The sequence below is a fragment of the Thermobia domestica genome, chromosome 7 (assembly GCF_964235325.1).
Source record: "Thermobia domestica chromosome 7, izTheDome1.hap1.1, whole genome shotgun sequence".
Lineage (NCBI taxonomy): Eukaryota > Metazoa > Arthropoda > Insecta > Zygentoma > Lepismatidae > Thermobia > Thermobia domestica.
Window position 1 is genome coordinate 294,161,490 of NC_137460.1, and position 26,409 is coordinate 294,187,898.

General features: G+C 35.2%; 1 protein-coding gene across 4 annotated transcripts in view; it reads left to right on the forward strand.

Annotated features, from left to right (window-relative positions):
• Positions 1-26,409, forward strand: part of LOC145691057 (uncharacterized) — a 235,495-nt gene that overhangs the window by 75,332 nt on the left and 133,754 nt on the right. Inside the window, exon 4 of one of the 4 annotated variants that reach the window (XM_081766705.1) lies at positions 6,745-6,846. The exons of the other annotated variants lie outside the window; for them this stretch is intronic. Coding sequence (XP_081622831.1) covers positions 6,745-6,766 — 22 coding nt within the window. The 3' untranslated portion in view covers positions 6,767-6,846. Of the gene's footprint in view, positions 1-6,744; positions 6,847-26,409 lie in introns of those variants that run through there. 4 annotated transcript variants of the gene reach the window in all.

The window sequence follows — 26,409 nt, forward strand, 5'->3', positions numbered from 1 at the left end:
TTATTTTCTCTTTACAGAATTTGTACCCGTCACGGACACGTCTTCCTTTGAAGAAAAAAGAAATTCTGTATTCTATTTCACATGCTAAAATAAATGTACAAAAACATGATTCTGTGTTTTATTTCACATCCTAAAATCAAAGTCTTTTCCTGTACTGCGATTTTCAATTTCTTTTTTCTGAATCAGTTTACCGGTAAAATAAATCAGTTTTACGAAAAAAAAAATCAAACTAAATTTTTGTTTCAGAACTTTTTTTTTTCATGTACGAAAATAAAAAAAAATTGTGTACAAAATAAAATTCTGTTTCAGAAAATTTTTAGTGTACGAAAAAAAAAACTGATTCAGAAAATTTTTGTGTATTTTACGAAAAAAAATGTTTACAGAAAAAATTTTTTTGTGTACGAAAACAAAATTCTGTTTCAGAAATTTTTTTGGTGTACAAAACAAAAACTGTTTCAGAAAAAAAATTTTATGTACAAACAAAATTCTGTTTCAGAAAAAAAAATTTATGTACAAACAAAATTCTGTTTCAGAAAAAATTTTCTGTGCAAAACAAAAATCAGTTTTCGTCACGAAACTGCTCCGACTAAATGAATCGATTCATTCTGATAGTGTTGGCAACACTGGAAAATCTCGGTAAGTATTGCTCAGGCACTGAGTTACAGCGAATACAACTAGATTCGAACCAACAACCTTAAATGTCTGATTCATCTCTAAATACAGCCAACTAAACAATGAGATTATGTGTATACGCCAATGCTTAGCACTGTCAGCAAGGTTTTCTTCAAGGTCAAAGTCGTACACGAAATAAAAAAAGATGACAACACAGATCTTCTATCTTTCTATATGAAACATAAACCTAGTGTAAACTGTTCGCAATGAAATGTGTAATGTAACATAATCTGTTTAAATCCGCTCGTCTGCTTTTCATACGCGAAACTGTTCGCACTGAAACTAACAAAAAAAAAAAAAAAATCGAACTCGGGACCATTACATAGTAATCAACAAACTGAACTTCTCAATGGAGTACGGTGACTCAGCTCTTATTTCTGATGTGAGGTCTCTGCTTCAATCCGCAAGCAAGTAAGTTTATGATGTTTTCTCATTTCATCATTTCTCATCATCGGCGGGAACATTAAATTCAACATTTCTTAAACTAGCACCAAGAATTGAACTCGGAACGATTGCAATGTATCCATGTTCACCCCTGAAGCGGAACAAAATGGATCACATAGTACTTATCAAATTTAAGGGAATAATTTTAAATATGCCTCCATATAACGTAATAAGGCTCCAAAGGGAACGATAACTTCCAAAAAGTAAACCATTGTACTCTATTATATAACAAAAATGTCTCGTGAAAGATAATAGGATAAGTTAAAAACGTCCAAATTTTAATATTTTTTATACTCATCAAAGAGTACGAGGTGCGATACTCCCCTCCTCCCCCAACTCCTGATGTAAATCAATGTGATCTTATGTGTCCTGAGTGATCCCTGCCATGCTCCAGTTTCCTCCCACACTTTCATTCCTTTCTCATCGTCACCATCTCCTTTAACCTAATCGTGGGACGTAAAACTAAAGATTTTTCATTTGCACCAGTGTTAGTCCATCTCATCAAAGGGATAACAATCCGAACCGCATGAGCTTCTTCCGGGAATCGAACCCAGGTCTCTCACGTTAAAGACGCATACGCTAACCGGTTAGCCACAAAGGAACTCCAAAGTTTTCGAGTTGAGTTGAGTTGATTTTGGGTTTAACGTCCCGTTCAGCAGCGAGGCTATATGAGACGTGGACCTACTGATTAACGTGGAATCCGAACCACATGAGCTTCCGCCGGGAATCGAACCCGGATCTCCCACGCCAAAGGCGCGTACGCTAACCGCTTAGCCACGGAGGAGCTCCCAAAGTTTTCGAGTTTCATATTAATACTAACTTATAGTATTACTGGGGTCTACTAATTCATAATGTAATAGGTCATCAAGAAAGAGATCAAACCTTGTTTTGGTAATTTTATACTCATAAAAGGGAACGAAACAAGCCATCATAAGCTCCAAGCTAAAAATCACAGTTCAGTGAAGTCAAACAAACATATTAGCTCGAACCAACTACCTCTAATTCATTCATACCAGTAGAGGTGCGGTGGCTCAGTGGTAGAGCGTTCACTTCTACTGTATGGGCCTTTAGCCTAACCGGCATAATCGTGGGACGTAAAACTAAAGATTTCATTTGCACCCGTGTTAGTCCATGCATAACAATCTCCAAATTTTATGCCATAAAAGGGAACGAAAGCATTCGTAAACCTGTACTATTTCATAACGTAATGAATCATCAAGATCATATTTTTAGTAATTTTAAAGAATCATCATGACCTCTGATCCAATACTCCCAATTCAATGACGTCATAGTCTGGCCAAGGTACCTCTGACTCATTTACACCAACGTGCATGGCTCCTGAATAAGCATAAGCAAAATTTCAATAGGTGACGTAATCCCGGGCCAAAGCATCCCTAATTCATTCAGTATAGTGCATGGGGACCCAAAATTGAATTATTAAGAGTTCGGCCAAGTCAGGCCCTTACTACTCTCATCAAAGGGGAAGAATTAGTTAAAAAAATTAAATTTGACTTTCTGGCAATTTTTACCCGTAAAAGGGAATAAGATGGACCCTCAATACTGATAGATGTACATACTCTGGTCCTAGGCTACCATACCAAATTTTTAGATTTGGCAATTTCCAAAATTTAGGGGGTGGACCAAGGAACCTCCTGTCGAAATCTAGAGAGTATGGTCCTAAGCACCCCCATTTTATTGACCCCGGGCCAAGGTCATTGACCTTTGACCTATGATGTCACAAATCTCGCGGTCAAATCCAAAGTTAGACCAAGTGGGGCCCTTACTACTGTTAGTGATGTTGGTCTATCCATGAACGAAATAGACGAGGAAATCACTCATGTCAATGTCGAAAACGGTGATTTTATACTTGTTAAATTATGCACCAAAAAGACTATAGTGTATTACGTAGGAATTGTTGAAAACGTTCAGAGCAATGGATGCAAAATGAAGCTTATACGTAAAATAGTTGGATGTTGAAAGTTATTTTTCCTTGAACAGGAAAATGCTAGTTTTGCTGAGTTTGAAGATATCGTCCTTAAATTACCTATTTTTGTCATGAGTTAAAAAACAGCACGTATGCAGTCTTATTCGTTTGGCTTTACCTTCTCTGCATATAATGTCCATTAAATAGTCACCTGTAGAATCGAGGTTGTTCTTGTCATCTTGTAATTCAATTAATTTTCATATTCACTGTAAGCTATCCTAGAAAAGTTGAACTAGACTACAGTAAGATGGTGTATTGCTCTGTTTGCTGGTTTTCTTTTCTTTTTAATTCTATTTTCCTGCTTAAACGTTATTTTTTTGGATTTAATTAGAAAAGCGAAGCTATTGTCCACAGCAAAGTGCTTAGATACCTGTTTACTTTTATTGGCAGAGCTATTTTATTTTTATTCTGAAACTGAAATATTTAGTAGAACGATTAGTTTAGAATAGAATGTTGTTTAATCCTTTTCATAAACAATATAACACATTTCTCTATACTATGTGTTATTTCTGGCTATCCTATTCCCCTTTTGATCGTCCCACTTTTTCCTGCTATAGGCAGGAATGGGCCCATTTGGGTAGTGTATCACAAAAATCAATATCCTCATAGTAATTCTACTTAGAACGCAGTTAATTTCAAATATATATCAGACCATCTAATAAAGTAGAAATTGTGTTTCTCTTATTATCGATAGATATGGAAAACATATTTTCTTAAAAATTGTCTCCTGCCAGTTGTCCCCTACCACTATTCTGCTTTACGATCTCACTCCACGCAATACCGCGAAGTGTCTGCTTACTATTAGTATCACTATTCTATAGACTGTGCACGTCTTCGTGTGGAACTTCCATAATTTTATGTAGATTTTCAGCTTCATTGCGAAGGTTTTCAATTTCCTATAACGTCGAATCTACAAGCGAATATCCATAATTATTCTCTATTTCTCGTGGTATCTCTCGATGCTCATTTGTATCTTCTATAACATTTCTACTTAATACTTGTTATTTACCACCGAAACTATTTTTAGATTAGGGGCCACTCATAGGTCCTATTGTATCGAAAAGGTCGAGAGCAAATTATTACTGGACTCTTTCTAATGGTACTAGTGGGTGTTTTCTGGCTTTGTCACATGTTCTGAAAACACGTGACAGTTTGAGTTTTTTTGGCAATATGGCCGCCAAGGTCGTTGAAAAAAAATACCTTATATCAGGAATCTTTCAACATATTTAAACGGTCGAAATTTATTGAAAAATAGCCTTCTAAAAATTTGTTCACAATTAAATTTTCAGAAAATACACTATCTTTACCCTTTTTCCACTGGCGTAATGTGATTAAATATTTAGGGGGCACTATTTCGTAAACTATCTTACAAATATCTGGTATGATAAAGAGATAACTAAATATTTCAGTTGGAATGTTGGGGCATGTACTTTCTTGAATCACCCTCCCCCGACGCGACGCTCTTGCCTAAAACCTACCTTTACAGCAAAAATGCATGTTAAGTTAAGTGCTGATATGTAACGTAAGTGTGTACGCTACATTTTATTTTATGGTATTTAGTCAAATTTAAGTCATTGTAATTTCTCGAGAGGTTTTATTTCGGAAAGTAGAAGTAGTTTTACTACATTTAGCAAAGATAGTATTAACATTTTCTTGGGCATGATTTCGTTCCACACTTGTAAAATTATCATCAACTGCATTGGTGAGTACTTGCGTGAAAGTTCAGCAAAAAAAATGTTAACAGAGGCAGAAATATTTTGGACAAATGAGATTGAGAACTTGCTTAGTGATAGTCAGTACTCTCGTGGAGTTCGAGGTCTATTTCTATTTGCAGAAGCAATTAAAATTCTACAGAGGCAACAATTCTTTCTGAAGTCAGATCTCAGAAAATATATGAATGTCATTTAGGCAGTGAAATGTCTTCAAGATGCATGTTAATGTCGAAGACCGAGATTCAACAATACGTTCACAGTTGAAGTTTCCATCATTATGCAATCCATGACCGACTATTTAAATTCCTTTGTGGGAAACGGGTACAATAAGTTAAAAATATTCCGTTTTTGGAATACATTCATCAGTGTTGTATTTCCAGTCTTAGGAAATATGATTCGAGCTGAAAGAGAGGGATATGTGTCTGTTCTGCGACGGGCCCTTCCACTGTTCTTTGCGTTCGGAAAAATTAACTATTCTAAATGGGTCTCAGTTCACTTGGAAGACTGCTTGAAGCTTCAAGAAAAACACAAAAGCATCCATGAGGAGTTCTTCAGAGGTCAGTTTCTTCTCCGAGAAAAGAGATCGAAGCTTTTGTGGAGTTGCAATGGACCAGGCACTAGAGCAACTGTACAACAAACCCGCAAAAAAGTCCATTGCAATCACAAGGCAGAAGAAAGCTGTTGCCTGAAAAATTGCCTCAGATGCCTACTTCAACTCTCTCTGCGTCTTCTTTAGCAACTTCAGCTGCGTTTAACTTCATGCTTCATGCTAGTGTAGTTCCTGGATCGGTTGTAAGACGTTGATGACAGTTTGATATTTTGCATATCATATCCTGCGTAGAATTCTGTCGATAGGACGAGAATCAAGTAAAATAAATTTATTCGATGTATATAAAGAGGATAGTGTAAAATTGCACGAACGTACAGAAGACAACATGTAAGCTACAAAGTGAATGTATCGATAAATGTTTTGAGGGTAGATTTTATAAAACGTGAGTGTGAAGAAGAATTCTAAAGTGAGATCAAAGACTACTTTGTAATAGTGGATTTCATTCGCGGTTGGTGATGTATGAGGGTTGCGAAAATCGTATATAAAATGTTTTGAGGGTGGGGAAATTAGATTACAGACTATAATGTTTCATAAGGCGAACTGTACAGTTATATCTACTTTATTCTTGAACTGTGGTATAAACTGTTTAAGGAAATGGAAGAAAGGCAAAACTTAAAGAATTGATGATGAGATTTAGATCCTCTATATTAGGTAGGAAGGGTAACTATCCTGAAAACGAATTATCTACTGCGGGTCACTTGTAACAAAAGGCAGAGTTTTAAGAAGTAACATCTATTTAGGTGGGAAATATCTTTGTATTCTATTTGTTAACATTTTTAAAAATATATTTGGTATAGATGCTTTGCTTATTAATGTCAAAAAAGTAGTCATTGACAGTATTCGAATCACACTAGCTGTTTTGGAAAATGACACTATATTTTAAAGGATCTCAGAGGGTAAATGGATAACCACAAGAAATACATTTGTTGAATAAATTCAAGTGAGTGAAGATGAAATTATGATGGCTTTACTTGTGAGCTATATTGTAGAATATCTATTACTGGTATAATATTTTCTTAAAAATGTGACACGATTCATGGGTGAAACGCTTGTTCACTAAAAAGTTATTGCAGATTAAAAAGATATTGATAATTATCAATCTGAATGCATGGATTCGTGAGAGGAAAGAAAAATAGGGTGGAAAGAATGAAAATCTCAGTGTCTTACTCATATTAATAGAATTTTAACAGCACGCCCTTTGCTTGAATATAGGATTTGTATTCCTTAATAGTTACTATAGCATTTAAAAAACTTAATTTATTACTTTGCATATATTTTTAAAAATATTTCTTATTGAAAATCCTTTACTTTTCTCTTTATAGGATGGATCATAACGATATTTAAACATTATCGATGAAATGTTTGAAAGACGATCACGGCATGTTCCCGAAAGGGTTTTTAGCAGTGAATGTGCAAATAAGAACGACATATATCCAGAAGTACACATTTGTGAATATTGTTTAAATCTGCGATTATTTGTTTTATATTTAGAAAATGATTTTTTTGTAAATAACGATAAAAAGTTTCGGACTTCGATAAAAAAATGAAAACGAAATGAAATCTTTGAGTTTTACGTCCCACGGTTATGCCGGTTAGGCTAAAGGAGACGCTGATGATGAGAGATGAGTGAAATGAAGAAAGTGGGAGGAAACGGGAGAACCCTGAGAAAACCCACGAGCACGGTGTTTGTCCACCACAAAGTTCACTTGGCGGGAGCTGGGATTGAACCCGGGACCCCAAGCACCAGAGGTGAACGCTCTACCACTGAGCGGACTTCGATAACAGCACTCTAATGAAGAGTAATGAAAATATGTACAAAGAAATGTAAATAGTTGAAAAAGAAAGAGAAGAAAAAATTAGAATAATGAAATAGTTGTGGAAAAAATTTGATATTCTATTTCTAGAATTGTGAACCATCTCATTTCAATTGTTATATGTGAAAAGAAAAGGTAAATCGTTTCCTGTGTTTGACGATTGTTTCTGATTCTTAATTTTAAGGGTAAAGGTTTTTGTGAGTCTCAAAAAGCAAGTTTTTAGGAGGAACCTCCCTGAGCTGTATTTCAATAGCTGTCGTTTTCCATCCCCTCTTTTACTCTCTTCTCACTGTTTGGTTGTTCTTTTCAGAAAGAGAAGTATAGACATGGTATTTTCCAACACTTAACCTATTGTATTGAAATGTCATTCTTTTCAGCAAAAGGGAAAATGATAAAATCTTAGAGAATACTCTTTTTAGTATAATAATTGAATAAAATTGAGTATCCTAGGAAATACTGCGGTTAACTTAAATATTTCTTTTAGGAGGGACTTTATGTGAAATTGACAGTGCGTGGTTTTAAAGTAAAAGAATTTGATTATCAGAGAACAACGCTTTTATTGATTTTCTGAAAGGAAAATAAAATCTGTAAGTTTTAGGTTGCACGGATATGAAATAAAATTTATTACCGTTTACATTTTCAGTTGTTATTTTTCCTGTGTGTCTGTCTTAGTACGCAAGTACATTGATAAGTAACAGAATATTTTCAGGGGAAGTCTTATTTTAGTGTACTGTTTGTGCACGAGAAAATTCAGTACACTGTCTTGACAGTATGCAATAATTATTTTAAAATCGTTTTTCAGAAATATCTTGACAGTGAAAGAATGTAATTCTACGATACATTTAAGATGTACTGAGAATTATGTTGTCAAAAGATGAGAATATTTTTACACTTGCTTCAACGACTTTTACAGATTGCTTATGTCTTTTATGAAGGATAGCTTTCGAGGAGGAGTATATTATCAACGGAAAAGGATTGGAGAAGACTTATATGTTAGGGAACATAATGTTATTTTCAGGCTGAAGTATGGTATACTTTTTGTTAGCGATGAACTGAGAATATAACCGACGATATGAACGTTAGCCAGTACGATAGGCTGGATGCATGTATTAGTACTAATACTTGTTTGCTCTAGGATTGAAAGAAATATCAAGAAGAAACAGAAAATATTTGAGTCTCATGTTGATCGGTTTTGCTTTTTTATATAATGCTTCGCATTCTGCGAAAACCTTATTTAACAATGTGTATGGTACACATATATTTATCGGCTGTACAATTTTTAACAAGGAGTTTCTATAAAAAGAAAGAAGAATAAAACTGGAAATGGGAGGAACCCCGAAAAAACATATGGACACTTTGTTGCCCACCACAAACTTACTTGGCTGGGGATTGAATGAAGGGTCCCACATACCATATGTAAGCACTCTACCACTGAGTCGCCGCAACCTTGTATTAAAAGATAGGCAATAAAAATAATATTATTATATTAAGATCAAAGTTAGTTGAAAAATTCTTAATTTTTTGACCTGTAACTAGCAGTGTGAAGAAATTACTAAAGGGAGTAACATAAATAATTCTTTAAAGCTTAACATATGGCTGTTGGTATACCGAAATAAAACGTTTTAAATTTTTAAATTCTATAGTGATGTGGGGGACTAAAATACCTACTTGCTTTAGCAAACATTACGAACCTATTTTCGGTTCAAACTTTATAGGGTAAGACCGTATATGGAAAATTATGGAGACGTTAAAATATCCAATAATACTTTTCATAAAGTGGATGGTTTCAAATATCTATGATCAATATTAACAAAGCAAGATCACATGCACGAAGAAATTAATTGCAAACTAAAAGCAAGGAATTTGAGTTATTATTCAGTTTAAAATCTCTTGTCGTCACAAATTGTGTCGAGGAATTTCAAGCTTAAAACCATGCCTGTTGTAAAATATGGTCGCTTACTCTCAGGGAATGTATTATATATATACAAAAAGGAACGGGAATGGGGAACTATAATATATATATCTATATATGTTTTAGCAAACATTATTAGGGTCGGGTTAGGTAAGCAACTCACGCAAAATGAAAGAGTAATCGGGGAAAAAAGCATTAGGAAGACCTAATCATAGATTAATGTTACATAAATAAGAATACATAGTAGAAAAACGCATAAGATAGAGGTTACCTGTCTGACCAGACTCGCTGGAATATTTCTCAACCTGCTCTTCTAGTAGGCGCCACATCACCGTGCTGGGACAAACCCGTATCGCGATAATCATACGCCAAGAAGACAATGAAGAGGTTATGTGAACGTCTGTGATCCATATGCTATAGAGTTAGTCTTAAAAGCATTCTTTCGTGAATAGTAATTATTTGTTCGTTATTTTTTGAATATGGAAAATCATTGTTGGAATAAAATATGATACATTCAATCAGAGATAGTGTTTATTTCGCATTAGCACTAAATAAAAATATCGAAATTATAACATTCGTGAGGTTTGATTTCAATTATAACTCTTGGTTGTTACACGGAAGATAATACAAACGCCATGTCCATTGAGATTATCATATTGGAGACTATGATCGTCCTTTGCATAAAATTAATTAGGAACGTCTATATAGACATTTATGGGATCATCATTGTACAGTAAGAGCGAAAAGAAGAAGCCTCATGAGTTAAATAAGGAAGAGAAATAGAGAAGCGAATGTGTCCTCAATGCAATGTGAGCTTTGCATTTTTAGAACATTTCACAGCAAGGGTAAATACGTAGAAGAACTAAAAGCATAGACTTTTCTCGTATATTCAAATATAAAAGTAAGGATAGCTGTATAGATATAATGTTTGCCTGTTAAGGTAGAGCATTAGAATATTTTACAAGTGTTAAATACTTAGTATTTGAACGATTCTAATAAGGTATATTGCGCTTAGTTCATTTTGTTGGTAACAGATACGTGTGTACTAGCTAGTAAATCAGTCGACTGATATGAAGGAAGTAAGTCATACTGGTAGTACACATAACAGTGAAAAGATAAATTTAGAAGAAAATATGGACGTATATAATGAAACTCTGAGAGCAGGTTTCTATAGTAAACATTCGGACATAACTGGCATACATGAAAATATCTGTTTGAGGATGCCAACCTATGTAGAGTACCAATAGAAAGAGTAGAAAAAAATTCTCTTATGAACTAGTTAAAATAATCACAGTGAAAATGTTCCATTAGAAATCCATCCAACTAATTTATTAGAAGAATATAAATATAATGAGATTAAAGAAGTGATTCAATTAAAGTTAACAAATGCAAGGACATTTCATTGTTATGTTCTTTAAACTAGAATACGTCTTTCATTAAGGAGAGCGTTAGCAGTAGTAAATTTTATATCTATTAGGGAACATTCAACGTAAGTTTAATAGGAGAGTGTTGGGAGTTCTCTGATAAATGAAGTACTTAAGCTTGTATGGCGGATCATCTAAAGAAACTAATTCAGTATAACAGCAGAACTTACGTCTGTTCATGCACTTCAAGAATATATGAAATCGTTGAATGGAAGTAGTAATACATTTCATATTGCTAATAGGAGAGAAAGTATATCTCAGTAGGAGAACGACGGATGCCTCGTTTGACATAAACAAAAGTAGTAAACGGTCGTAAATGTCATGCAATTTTTAAAAATAGGAGCTATGTACGGTACTTTAAAAGTTTTCGTGCACCTAACCGTAAGTCATATGGTTTTAAAAGTTAGCATAAGAGCTGTTTCCTAAAAAAAAAAAAAAAAAAAAAAAAACATGCCCCCCTGACAAAACACTATACTGATTATATGACTAATAGATATGGTCAAAAGTCTTTTATGTACGAGAAACAAACATGCCAGTTTTCATCACAAATTGTTCTCTTACTTCAGACTATTACGGAAAGCAGATACCTATTGCATCATAAACATTTCTGTAAACTATATGTCAACACAAGCGCAACAGTAAGCATTACGAACATGAAATCGCCTATACCTTAATACACTATTGCTGAGGGGAGAATCATGGAACATAGTCGGACATGAGACGTCTACGCTAAATAAAAACAAACAATTAAGACATCAATGCCTGCTTGTACACCTCCTGTGTCTAGTGTATATAATTGTACACGCAAGAAAATATAAACAACCACTATCACGCAACCGTAAACTTTACTTTCTTGAGTGCCATACAAAACCCAACACGCACTTGCAGTCTACATCTCCCCAAAACAATCATACGCATTTCTTAGTAATTGTAAACATTCAATCCCTATGTACATGTATCCTGTCACGTAATCATTTCAGCTACTTCAATATAATCAAAACAATGCACACTTGTCTCACCCCCATTCCCCACATTCTTCACATACCATTTTGAATCCAAAGAAATAACGCAATCGGCCGGTCAATTAACCTAAATACTTAGAAATTCCCACACGTAGACGTGCGTACTCAAGCTCAAACAACAAAGACGTATTGTAAACAATTGGATGTACTGGTGCAAACAATCCTAGTTTGCGTAACAATCAGCTACTTCTACGAGTTACCACTACTCAAGAGTAAAGTAGCTTGAAGTTTTGAAATGGGTATGCTAAAATTAGATTCGTAGCTAGAGGGTGGCAAGGAGGGGCCCAGTCCCCTGAAACTTGCAATTGTTTGTTGTATGTATATATGAGTATAAAATTAATTCAAGTTGCCCTCCCAAAAAACAAACTATAACTCCGTTATTTAAACGCTCTCGTGTTAGTGTTCTGACCACGGTTCTGGCTGTAATGCTTGATAGAAAAATGCCAATTTATGCAATATATTTTCCATACAATGCAAGAAAAAGTATTGCTTGATAGAAAAATGCTAATTCATGCAATATATTGTTCCTACAATGCAAGAAAAAGTATAACAGCTGTTCTGCTTTATATTTCCCTTACATATACGGTTTCCTTACATATGTGATACTTGCATATCACACATACACGGTATTACTATTTCAAAGAAACAAATAAAAATGGATATAGGGCAATCTCATTTTAAATATCCCAAACCATACACAAACTTAAGCTCATCACCCACAACAACACATATCAGCATACTATTGGAAAATAGTAGTGCTGCAGTTCACAGTCAATTGATGTTTTTTTTTACAGAAAAAACTTTTTAGGTTGAAAGTAGAAAAGAAAAAAAGAAACTATACCTCATCTGAGGTCTCATTCAGTATCGATCTTCGAAAAACTTGCAAGTCGCAACACAAATCAAAAAGTACAACAAGCAGTTATAACTGAAATGTCAATTATCGCCAACTAAAATGTAAATTTTACGCTGCGATAACGCACACAAGTACGCAGCAAGGTCCCTGATGTCTTAGGACTATTCATAATAAGATTTTTATTCTCTTTCTCTTTCTTTTCCTTGTCAGAACTTGTGACTGATGCGAGCCCTTAAATTTTTCATAGTCTCTCTGTTTTATACCTTCTTACAAGACCGCGTCCTGTCGCTTTTGTTTCCCAAACACCGTCAGCATTCATCCACTTTTGTTGCATCCTGTTGAATTTGTGTATTGCTCAGTGTTTTCGTCTGCTGAGGTTGACGGTAAAGCGATTGGCACCGCCCCATTCTCAAGATTACATAATAAAGGAGGAAGGCTAGCGGCCCATGTTCAAGCGACTATTCACCTGAGAAACCCCCCAGCATTTATGATGTTGTCTTAGGTGAAATAAAATTGAAGCTACCTAATCCTAATATCGTAGGTGGTTCGGAGAGGCAATCAAGGCAATTGTCTTTTCCAATCTCATTTATGGGAAACAACCTTGGTGGAGTCATTTTATAGAAGATACGAAATCTAAAAATAGACCTAAAAGTGTTTTGTTCATTTTCCCGACTTAATGCATTTTGTGAATATTTTTTTTTTTTTTAGATAATCAGTTTCTCTTTGTTTACCATAACATTTTGTCATATTTTAAGACTCGTTGTTGTACGCTTGTATTTGCCAATTATATGAACCAACCTTACATGTTTTACACAACCGTGTTTTTTCTTATTAATGGATCAAACTTTGCAATGAATAAAAACCAGAAAGACGCAATAGATGTGTTTTCTATTATTTATTGCCTTCTATGCCTTTTGTTCTCAGGTACATAACCCCATGTCCATAGGTACATGCCCCCGTTGTACCTCAGGACACGAAATATGGGTTTCAAAAATCGGTTATTACTTGGTTTTAAAAAGCGTCCAGGACCTGACAATTTTTTGTGTAATAAAGAACGAATGTTTAAAGGTTTTTAAAACAATCTGGCTCCATTGGTGTTATTTGTTCAACAAATAAAAAATAAAATTCAAAAAATGCCCATAGGTACGAGACTTTCCCCTACTGTTTACACACGAACAGAGATGATTGATTATTTCCTCGTTTTTTATATTTTTACATATATAACCATAATACCGTTTCGTTTTACTGCTCACTTTGAGATAGAGGTTCTTTTGGTCTCCATACAATACATACCAAAATTATAATTGTGTTTTCCTTTTTAATTTGCGATCTCTGTTATACCTCATACGTGCGACAAAAGTTTCGTCTACTTCCACGGTTTTTCGGGTTCTCCTATTTGGATATATTTAAAAAGAGCACTTTCTTGATTTAGACTCTTAAGAGAGCAAGGGGCGTTCTAGAGCATTGCCTCTTGTAGTTTCGTGTTATATAGTCATGTATATAAAATCAGCCTTATATCGGAATATCTATACAGCATGTATAGGTATTCTATATTGTTTCAATTTGGTACTATTTTTCAGCCCACTACAGAGCTTGTGATGGGCTGTGGGAATATTCCCGGCGGGAAGGAATTTAAAAATGGGAATATTCCCGGGATTTTTCCCTGACCTATACATTCCCGGGAAGGAATTTATTTCAAACTGTTTACTTTATCTTCCAAATTATAAGAACCATATGACTAATTACTTTATTTTAATATATAATGATTCACTTCTAGGTTTTAAAGAATTTGGAGGTTAAAAATTTAAAATTCTTTGACTGTACTTTATTTAACTAATAATATGATTTTTAAAGTTCCATTTGAATTTGCACTAAAAAGTAAGCTAATTGTTTATATTGGGGGCCAAAACTAGCAAATAGTAGGTTGATTTACGGAAGACATGAGTTGATAGTGATGTTCAAGTAGTCATGAAAGAATCGAACACAATTTTTTAGGGCAGTAGGGGATTTGTACAAACCGTAAAGGTAAGTGGAAGTGATTTATGTGAGAAAAGAAAGTGAATTGTTGGTAACGAAGATATAAAACAACGTGCCATGCGGGGTTCTAACCCGCCTTCACTCGCTAACGCTCGCTCTGCAATGTTGTCTGAATTTAATGTTGGTAACGTAATTTAACGTATGGAACCGTAAAACAACCGCATCGGAATAGAATATTGGAAAAAAGTAGGTGCAAAAGCTGGTCCCCAATGCTAGACAATAGCCAAAATTAGCAAAGTACTAATTTACAAATGATGAAAAGGAACCATTTTGTAAAGTAATTTGGAACTAAGTAAACTTATGTAGAAATAGAGATGAGGTACTATTAATAAACCCTGAAATACCGTTAGTAATAGACGTCGGTCTGCCTCCTCTCTCTGACCCGAATTTCTGAAGAGGTACTCGGACTTCTCTTACATGTGAATTAACGCACGAAATTTCGAGAAATGGGCAGGAGGAAAGGTCGTGTGTGGTAATGTAACATGCAAAATTACAAAGATAACAAAGTATCTTGCAAATATTGTGAACATACATATTTATGCGCAAGTTTTGACAAAATTGTTTATAACATTTAAAAATTTAAAATGTTTATAATATCAGTAGTAGAGTCAAGTTTAGAAAAGCCCCTTACATGTAAATGTAAACTGTTTAGCGGTTTAAGAGTATGTGGACTTACTATACCATTTTTGAAATATATTTACTTCTATAGAACCCAATTGCAAATAAATATCCAGTTATGCGTACACTCTAAATATAATAGAATATTAATAAAATAACATAACATCGTTGAAAATATACATTTTAAAGACTTCTCTGGTGACAACAGTAATAACATACCGTGATGTAAGAACGAAGTTATCTTTGAAATCTTAGTATAGTAATAGAATGCAATTTTCTTTCTGATTGTACATAAATTCCCGGGAATATTACCGAAAAATATCTTCCCGGAATTTACCAATCAGTATCTCTGACTTTAATTTCTGAAGAGGTACTCGGACTTCTCTTACATGTGAATTAACGTACTACATGTGAATTTCGTGAAATTGATAGAATGAAAGATCGTGTATGGCAGTGTTACGCAGAGGCGGACTGGCAACCATAGGGCCTACCCTGCTAAACTGAAATCAGGGCCCACTCAGCGGCGGATCTGTTTATGGGCACACGGTCACGTGCCCTGCCATTTATGATCCAAATAGAACTGCAATTATTAAATCCGTACAGAAGCTTTTTTCTTTCTTTCTTTTGTATTGTTGGATTTGTTCCGCCACAGCCGTGTTTGCGAGTGAAGGAGGCTGTGGTTATGCGCTTTCGTAGGATAGACGAAACTTGGCAACACAGCGACGGTTGATTTTTGGCTGCGGACTTACAATCTCTATGCTTTGACAGTAGCTCTATCATCAGAGGTGGCAGGGGATGTTATGGCTATATCCATTGAAAATGGGCACAGTAATGTTGAGACCTGTCGCATGAGGCGCTGTGCTCTGTCTTATGGGACATACAGCGGTAAGAAGGTCGCGACAAGGAAACTCAGCTCTGTACAGAGGGGAACGGAAGGAGGGCGAAGGAGGAAGGAGGGTCAAGCCATTTTCAGAATTTGGGGGTGGTAAAGTTTTATGCTTGGCCTTTCCGGGTGTAGTGAATGACATATTAAGGGTTGCCACCATGGTGCAGTTAATTTACAATACATTGACCTTCTAAATTTTACACACATAAGTTACCAATCGGAATCTGCAATCGTATTTTCAAATAGTGAGCTACACTTTACGTATATAATGTTTCCCAGAAAAGTAATTAAAAAAACACACATAATTGAAGGAAATGGACATATAGTAGTTGAAACAAATTGTTGTTTAAAACAAATAAATAATTCGTTACCCAAAATATCAATCAGGGGCGTTTTTACACATGGGCCAACATGGGTCATGGCCTGGGACGGCGAGTTTTCTGAGTCCATTTTTTTTAAATACCAGCTTTGGAAATTTCAGGTATTTATTTATTATGCATAGTTATGGTGATATGACAGGATTATTGCATTTGTATATATATATATATATATATATATATATATATATATATATATATATATATATATATTAAAAACATTCTTGCGGAACTCCATGAATAACGAAAGGTTGACCGCACTGGCCATACTATCAATAGAGAAGAAAATGGTAAATGCCATTCCGGACTTCAATAAGCGTGTGATAGAGGAGTTTTCTACAGCCAAAAATAGAAGACTGGAACTGATATACAAAAAATAAACGAAGCTTTGCTTTGTTTGGCTTTCAATGTTATCCTAGTATGTAGCAGTAGATTATTTCAGATTATGTTGGGGGGACGGGAGGCAAAACTATCCACCGACATAATTAAAATTTTTAATTAGTATTTTACTATGGTAGATTATTAATGCTATATATATATATATATATATATATATATATATATATATATATATGACTCCCTAATATGTAGGTATTTTGGATGTGCCCCACCACTTTTAAACTCCACGAGCCGCCACTGGGCCCACTGTATAAAAATGTAAAAAATGTACTTGGCATTCTTCATATATATTACATATAAAAGTCCATCTACGAAGCCATAAATAGTATCCCATACATTCATACAAAAGCAAAGCATTAACCTCGACCCTCACGACTCGAGAAGGATTTAGCCGAAACGGCGCATAAGAAAGTTGACGCGAGCCGACCCGTGGCTAGAGCAGCCCTGACCCTAGGGTAGGTGACCTGACCCGACCCGTGTCTCAAGTAGGCTTGACTCGACCCCTGACCCATGAAAGCCTGATCTGACCCGTTTGAAAGCACTACTCGGCAGCAAACAGTTCAGTTAATTTCGTGTTCGCCTGTTAAAGTTGTGTAATTTCAAGTAAAAATAGATATAAAAGGTAAGCTACAATTGACTGAAATTCCAAAGACTTGGTGTATACATTATAATTTATAAACATCTTAGACAGAAAAAAAAAACTGGCAACTGTCCTGCAGTACTCGAATGAGTCACATCACGCTCATTTGTTTCTTGGAGCTTCACAGATTCAAATAGCCTACGTTGTTTTGGGTCAGATGCAGCTTTTTGTAAATCACATCTTCGTTTGTGTTCTCGCTTTTTAGCACCACTTTTATATTTTTCCTTTACAGTAATCTTACAATCACTCCTACCATCCATACTGACACAACCACATATGTCTTCCTCGACAAGCGACACGTAACTGGTGTTCCAATAATTGAATTGCTGCTATCGGATTTGCTCTTTGATGTAATATACAAATAAAACACGAGCCGAGGACAGCAACTTGATAGTAATTGTTTGAGGTTTGTGGGCCATTCCATCGTCACGGGCAGGACATTTACACTGCATTTCTGATGCTTTAAAGTTGTATATTTCTAAAAATACAACATAAATTCTGTTATTGTATGATACATGGGCAGTACAGACTTAGAAGTATATGTAGCTGATGTTTTCAGTATTTTTTTCTGTTTAGAGTAGAAAATATTAATTCCTAAACGTCTGTCATGGGCGGGGACAAAAAAGAGAAGTGACTTTCGACACACCAAGTGAATGTTACGAAACTCTGTGAATTCTTAGCTCAAAATGTTTTTATTTAAACGGAAATGTATAAATGATGAAATTTTATACCAAATTTCACTTAAGAGAAATTTGCCAAATATTTATATTAACAAAAAAACTCAACTTTACTGTGTCACGGGCAGGACACATGATTGTCACGGGCAAGACACCGTGTGAATCAACACACAAAATCTCAATAAGAATGATTTGAAAACAAATAAAATAAATCAATTTTTGCTGTTCTGTTATATCATTGTATACAAATAATTCTATTTACCGTACTTTACTTGGGGCTCTTTCTTATCACATAAAATAAAAATATATAGTACACTTATTTCTAACCACCTACACTTTAGAAAATGGTTTTATTTGCTCATTTACACCCACCTTGTAGGGAACTTCGTACAAACCACTGTCTAACATTATATAAAATAGGTGCTGATATCCAGTGCCCGTGCCGTGGAAAATCAGCGCCCGGGGCGAGAGTATACGACGGCGCCTCCGTAAATTTGAGTGAGGTCGACAGACCAGCCGCAAAGCGTCACATGGTTGGCGCCATGCGTAAGAAAATTTTCAAAAATAAACCCTGCTTTTCCTTGATTTTGAGCACTATTTAATACTTTTTACTTCCATTTTTATATATCTTTTATTTTTTCCTCCTGAATTTTGCGCCCCCATATTTTGACGCCCGGGGCCGTCACCCCGCTCGCCCCTTCCCCCAACGCCACGAAACTGCTGGTATCACAGATATTATTTGATTGAAATGCATGTAAGACTCATCTTCAACAGTCTTGAAAATTTTACCGCAATCGCTTACGGTCTTCATACCAATTTCCTTGACTTCTTCGCCCTCTTCCACTGGGCTTTGTGCGATAGTTGCATGTCTATGCTTTCTTTTTCTGTCCACTAGAGAAAAATTCCATCAACAAAAATGTTCCTTGTGTTATATCTTCAACAGCTGGCCTAACACGAGCCTTGTTAACATGCAAACCTAAGTCGTCGCTCAGGATAGCTTCATGACTTTTGGAATCATCATTTTCAGAATCTGAATAAAAGTCTGTTAGGAATTGAAAGATTTTACACGGATGAAGCTCTGATTTAAAAGTTTGACGAACTACTCAATTTTTGCTGTCAAATTGCAGAAAAAAGTGTTTTGATTGGAGACATTCAATTGATAAGAGCATTTTCCCGCCTTTTATTCAAAGCATCTTTTTTTAAGTTTCTGCTGATGATAGTAGTAAAACATATATTTTGAAACGGAGAGCTTAAAGCTGCTGCAAAATCAGCAGCACATTCTAAAATTACTTTCTTTTGTTTCACAAAGTTCCATGCTGGCGTTTTTGTACGTACTCCAATCCCATCCACTTCTCCTTGAAACGAACGAAAAGGTGACGCTAATGATAATATTTATATGACACTTATTTTAAGATAAAACATCATACTGACAACAATAGATGATCCTCTATTTAAGTAAATAATGTTCATGCTTAGAAAACTTTATTTTAGTACACATGGAATCATTTTCTATCATGAATAACCAATGTACACAAACTTTCTCACCAATGACATGCCCACTGTCACGTGCAGAAGAAGTTTTCAAATTAAAATAAATCGAAATATATTATTAGCATTAGTCCAAAATTTGGTAAATGTGAAGTACACGTGCAAATTGTTACTTCTACTAAGTACGAACCACATTCTCAAATTTAGCAGTTCAGTATAATAACTTTTGGTAGTTTTCTGTCACGGGCAGGACACTCAAGTTGACGTTTATATCTTTAATGATATTATAAACAATTTTTATCCTGTAAACATTCTTTTCAACTGCAGCTTGTAGCAAAGAGAAGCATCTTGAATAGCTCGAAGTTACTTCAGCCAAACATGCACAAAATACCGTAAAATGTTGCAGATAACAAGAATAAAAATTTCTTCGCAGTTGACATCTTACACGTATAAATAAGTTTTTCTTTATGGAAAAGTAAATTTCGTTCTATTTACTTCATATATATGTAAAAATACATTGGTTTTGACAGTTTTCAAAAATTTGAGTTCAGGCTCACTTTCGTGTGGAATGGCTCTTGTATAAAACAATCGTTGATAGTGGTGATTAATTTCTTTTCGCTTTATGGCACTGAAAACAACTACAAAAACAACAACAACGAAGCCTGATCCGATTTCTTTCTTCGGAGCTTCGTCTGAGGACAATGCATTTCAAAAGCGTTCCGGCTCCACCTCCACTTTCCACAATAACAATATCTACGAAACTATTGTTTCTTTAAAACATCGCCAATCGCCAGCTTTTAAAAGGACCGGAGTAGGCAATGGTATCCAAATCCAATAACAGCCTGAAATCTACTGTGTTTCTTATATTTAAAAACGTAGTAGTTAACGTGCTCGTTTTTAACAGCTGCTGTATCACAAACCCCGCAATGTTTTATGGCCTGATTGTCTCATAGACGGAACCTTTTCAAGTCGATAAACGTGAAGAAGAATAAGGTCTGTTCATGAAAGTTTAACTTTATGTCTTTTTTATGCAAAACACAAGTTTGCGGGAGTTACCCTCCCATATTTTTGATGCTGGTAGGTTTAATTTTGCACATATTTTTAAAATTTGTGGAGGGGGTCCGCCTGTTTGGGGGGCCCACCCTGCATTTGCAGGGTAGCAGGGTGGGCCAGTCCGCCCATGGTGTTACGTGCTAAAATATAAAGATAAGTATGTATCTTGCAAATTTTGTGAACATAAATATGTATGCGAAACTGTTGATAAATTGGTGAAATATCTGGCATTTCCCAATCTAATTGGTCTATAACATTTATAAATTTAATGTGTTTATAATATCAGTACTAGAGTCTAGTTTAGCAAATCCACTTACATATAAATTTAAACTCTTAAGCGGTTTAAAAGTATTAGGACTTACTATATAATTTTTTCACACATATTTAATTGATAGAACATATTGTAAGTAAATATACACTTATGCGTACTCTCTAAATATAATAAAGTAACATAGTACCGTTTAGAATATACATTTTAAAGAATCATATGTGGACAACAGTAATAATATGCTGTGATATAAAAATTAATTCCACTTTGAAATCATAATATAGTAATGCAATTTTCTTTCTGATTATACATAAATTCCCATTTTGGGAATCTTCCCGGGAATCTTTCCAGGGAATATTCCCGAAAAATATCTTCCCGGGAATTTACACATCACTATACAGAGCTAGGACTGTGGCAACACTGCACTAAAATAGATTTGTTTTGTATAAATGTTTTGTTATTGTTTATTTTCAAGTATTTGGCGAAAGTGAAGTACGAAGATGTAATGTACGGTAAATGATCAATAGAAACTACGTGAAATTTATGAAATTGAATGTAATGACACGTATATGATTATGGATTATTCAAGCAAGATGCGAAAAATTCGAAAGGACAATATCCAAGAAGTTTGCCGATTTTGTTTAGAAGATTTGCAACACAAAACAAAAATAAGTATATTTAATGACCAACGGAATAGATGGAGTGTTTTTCAGAAGATTTTCCTTTGCTTCTCACTTTATGTAAGTATATTATATTTCTAGAAAACGCGTATTAAATACAGCGTTAGTCCTTAGTACCACAGAGTATTTTCAGAACAATAAGGCTTAGAGCAGGGTATATTACGTTGAGTTTCATATTTCTGGACATCCTTTACTCTCCTGCCTTTAATCTGGGTTAAGATTTTTTACTCTGTCAAACCCCCGCCAGCATTTCAACATGGCAATTATCATAGCCTGTATGAATAGATTAGTTTAGTTCGTGTAGGTTACGTTTAGGTATACCAAAAGCCCGAACGCTATCTAACCGAGTCAGATTAGGAGAATACCACGGGGACACGACCAGGGGAGGAGATGCGTTGTATTGTGCAGGCGATTTGTATATGTACATATCCAACGGTGGATATGTGCATATACAAAGGATTATTTCCAAACTTAATTTGTGCGTGTACAGATATTCCATATCCTTGTATTATGTTTACTCTTGACATTTGTGCTGTATTGCCAGACCACACGGAAAGCGAAAAGAGTACCAAAATGTACTACATTTTGTTAGATTAGATTATGTTGACTTAGAAATCAGGGGGTATGTTTAGTACAAGGGGTCCAGAAGCACGCAAAAAACACAAAATTTACAAGAGAAATGAGTGATGCAAGTGCTTAGATGTAACATAACATAACCAAATCTAACCTAACACATACTAACGTAAGCTAACCTGAACTAACCTAAACTAACCTAATATTAGTAGAAATGAGCGAAATTCTATCATTTTTTGGAAAAATATGCGGGAGTCCTACACTAATTTAACATATACTAAACTAACCTAACATAGCCTAAACTAACCTAACCTATCCTAAACTAAGTTAACCAACTCTAAACTAACCAAATGTGAACAGAAATTACCAAAATTTTAACATTTTTTAGAGAAAAGAGCTGGACGCCTTCTGCTGAACATAGGCCCTATTTTCTTATAAATAAGGGATCTGGATGTATGGCGTAAAAATCAGAATAAAAAAAAAACACGAACAATCGTAAGCTAGGTCCTCACATACCCAGTCATAGTAGGACGAAGCTGCTGAGCTCGCGCGATAGCACCGGATGCGTCCAAAGGGTGCAAGCTCGTCAGCCAGAGTAGTGAAAACAGGTGCGTTTTGTCAATAATATGAGTTTCAATAGCAGTTGTATTGGTTTCATGCTAGTAACTCTGCACTTGTAAACATAAAATCGAGCTTCTGTACACTGTGAAAAAATATGCCGCCGTAGTGGCCTCCTAGCAGGTTAGATTGGTTAAATTTCACGCTCGTTACTTTTATATACTTAGTTAAAATTCAAGCACGGTATGTCAAAAATTTGGCATGTACCCCCCATTTCCACACTGCCGTTTCTGCCACTAAATCATAAGAAGTGAACCTCTTCGCGAAATAGTCTTCTTCCTTCATATGCAGTGCTGCTTACAACATCAAAAACATTCTATAACAACAACCACCTTCTTAAATTCAACTATTCCCCTCCTTGACTTTCACTTACTCTTCTTTACAAACCAAAATATTTTTTCCAATTCATCCCGGAAATTTCCTAAAATTTGTGCGGCAATACAGCGCTTAACCCATATTCTTGGTTCCTTATTTTTTGGGAGGGGGTAACTTGTACATTGTTGGTTGCCAACGTGTCATGTTACCACGTAACCGATACTACATATATCACAACGATGTGGGATCTCCACATATGCTAGCATAGCTACACCAGCGTTGTATTTTATTACCTAAAATTGTTAACAATTATAATTCTTTCACTAATTTTGTTCTTATTGTGTTTAAAAAGACTTGCGTAGGGTGACATATCCTATCACACTTAGTACAACTGAAAGCCAAGAGGCTACCAGAAGTGACTGTTGAAAAATTAAAATTCTTTCACGATTTGTTTAGAAATACAGTGTTTTGATATATGTCATAAAAGCTACGGTGTAAAAATTACAAATCAACCTGTGCTAGGTGGCTAATGAAAAGCACCAATGCTGTATAACGGAGTCAAGACACGTCTAAGGTGGTTCAACAGCGCGGTCGCATGGGGATGCGTCCGAAAAGCGTATGTGCATCGACGGGGAGTATCTATATAATAAAAGGAAAAAGAAAAAAAGCAGGTGGAATTTCGCTAGTAATGCTTCATTTTTAAATATAAAATACAGCTTTTGTAAAGTATGTAGTAATACTCTGCCTGCGCAAACTAGTGTCTAGTCACGGTAACTCTCATGCGAACTGACTTATTTTAACCTTCGTGAAGCACATCTAATAATTTTACATTAGTAACCCTACAAAATATAGTACTGCTTCTTGCCATTTTAATTCTGCCTCATATAAAAATTTGTTTTTAACTTTATCAAAAAATTTCGCAAAATATGATGTGCTTAAACTTACCAACGCCATGCAGGTTTGGTTTCCTTTACTTACTTAAGTGGTGCACCTTAGTTTGACACGGATGAGATTATCGAAACTTGACCCCTAGAATAACTTTAACAAATTTAATCTAACCTACTTAAAAGCATTTATTCTGCTAAGTCGCGTCACCTTTTCAACATGACAGTCGTTACTTATGAATACGTTAGGTCAGATTTGATTTCTTTCATTTACTTACTAAACACTTTCGGCCCGGCTAAGCTTATCGGAACTTAGTCTAACCTAAACCTTCCAATGCTGGTTCTATCCTTCCGCACAGAGACCCTTAATCCCAAAACGCTTATTGATGTAAAATTCATGCTGCCACATATTCTACGGTAGAGCGAAGTAGACGTTGCCATCCTAGTGTGTGTGGGTATATATATTTGTAAACTTTATATAAAAGATTATAATGTTTGGTCTAAACAGGAACATATCATTATGTTTGAAGTCCTTGCTTTGAATCCAGATCTTGTCAAATGGGCTTTGTGGGGAACACACTATATGTTTGGATTTTCTTGAGGTTTTCCCATTTCATTCCTTATCAACATCATCGGCCCTTTTAGCCTATCCGGCATACTGTGAGACATAAATCTGAAATATTTAATTTCTTTTCATTAGAAAATATTGTTATATCGTACACGTGCCTCATATTTGTCAGCAAAACCACGTACTTCTCTACTTTTCTACTAGCAAGAGTATGACTGGTATCATCGTCATGAACATGTGATTCGGAAAAGGGCGAACGTCACCACCTCGAGGTTCTATGAGGACCCAAGATGTTATATAAGGAGATGCAACACCTTTGAAGTCATACGTTTTCATTGGGACTATTCACTTTAATTAATTTTTCTTGGCTGTAATGGGGCTTGGAAATTACCTTAGCTTCTCTTGGCTTCATATAGGCTCTGCGACATCTTTAATCACGAAACATAATATCAAATAAAAAGACGCTAGTGGTCTTAGGACTACCTGTAGAATGGTATGATATTGTAACATGGGTCAATCCATCTGAAGTGATTCAAAAATGTCGAAAGTGGTTGCTCGACCATCTCTGAAAATTATAGAAATTGGAACGTGATGAACCATGTGTACGAGAAGATCAACAACACTATTCACGTTGTCGCACGTACAAGTGTTCCTAAATGGTGGCTATCTTTGTTGTCGGTTCCTAAATGGCGGCAAGCGTTTACGAAAACTACAGTTGTTCAGGCAAAAACGAATGTTTAGAGCAGCGCTGTCCAAATGGCGGCCCGCGGGCCGCATGCGGCCCGCCAAACCGTTTTCTACGGCCCACAAAGCGTTCACAATTCACGATCTTTATTACTGATAGTATTTTCATTTATATTTATTTATTCGTTTAATGTTTCCACTATTCTTTCGAAATAAGACATCCATTTAGCGTTTCTGTACAACAAAAAGGGCGCGGTCATCCACGGCAACAGCTTTCCCTAAAAACTGTGAGTTTTTGGTCGGAAAAGAGTGTCAATGTTTGATAGTACTTATTTGTGTGAAAGTGCATTTATCTCCATGAAAATTGTGAAGAATCGCTTCAGAAACTGTCTTGGAGATTCTTCTCTTTTACATCTCCTGCGGCTCGCAACAATAGTAATGGATGTAGATATCTCAGTCCTAGTAAACGCTGCTAGTCACCCTCGTTTGTCACAGATTCAATAGGTAATATTTCAAATACCTTTTATATAATTTTTGTATAATAATAATAATAATAATAATAATAATAATAATATTTAGCTGCGGCCCTCCACTTTGCTAGTAAAAACGGTTATGGCCCTCAGGCTCATTATAATTGGACACCACTGGTTTAGAGGAAATACTGAGGTACACGGAGAATATATACTCTTACTTCTAAATGAATATGCAGGGTTGCAAACCAATACATCCGCACCCGATCAAACTACATGTAATGGTGTTAAATTGTAAATTGAGACAAACAGCAAAGGACCACTGTTCTTGTAGTACATACTCGCGTATTAATACAAGCTAATAATAAAATGTCTTTCTCCATGTGTCACTTAATTGTAAATCTAAAATACTTATCATGAGAAAAGGATTTCTTAATATTACAATTGGATAATTACAAAGATATAAAGGAAAAAGTGCTGCATTTAAAAGCATAAAAAATCTTTTCTTGTGACAAAGCCAAATGTGCAAATAGACTTTCTGTTTGTATTTTTCGTTGTATACCATAATTTGAATCGAAAACATCGCAAGTGCTTCACCTAGAAAAGCGAAATTGCTTAAGCTCTACCTGTATATTCCCAACACTACATCTGGGTAATTACACACACAGAAACGAAAAATAGCTGACTTATATGGGAATTTGTTCGTATTATATGTTATATAGGGATA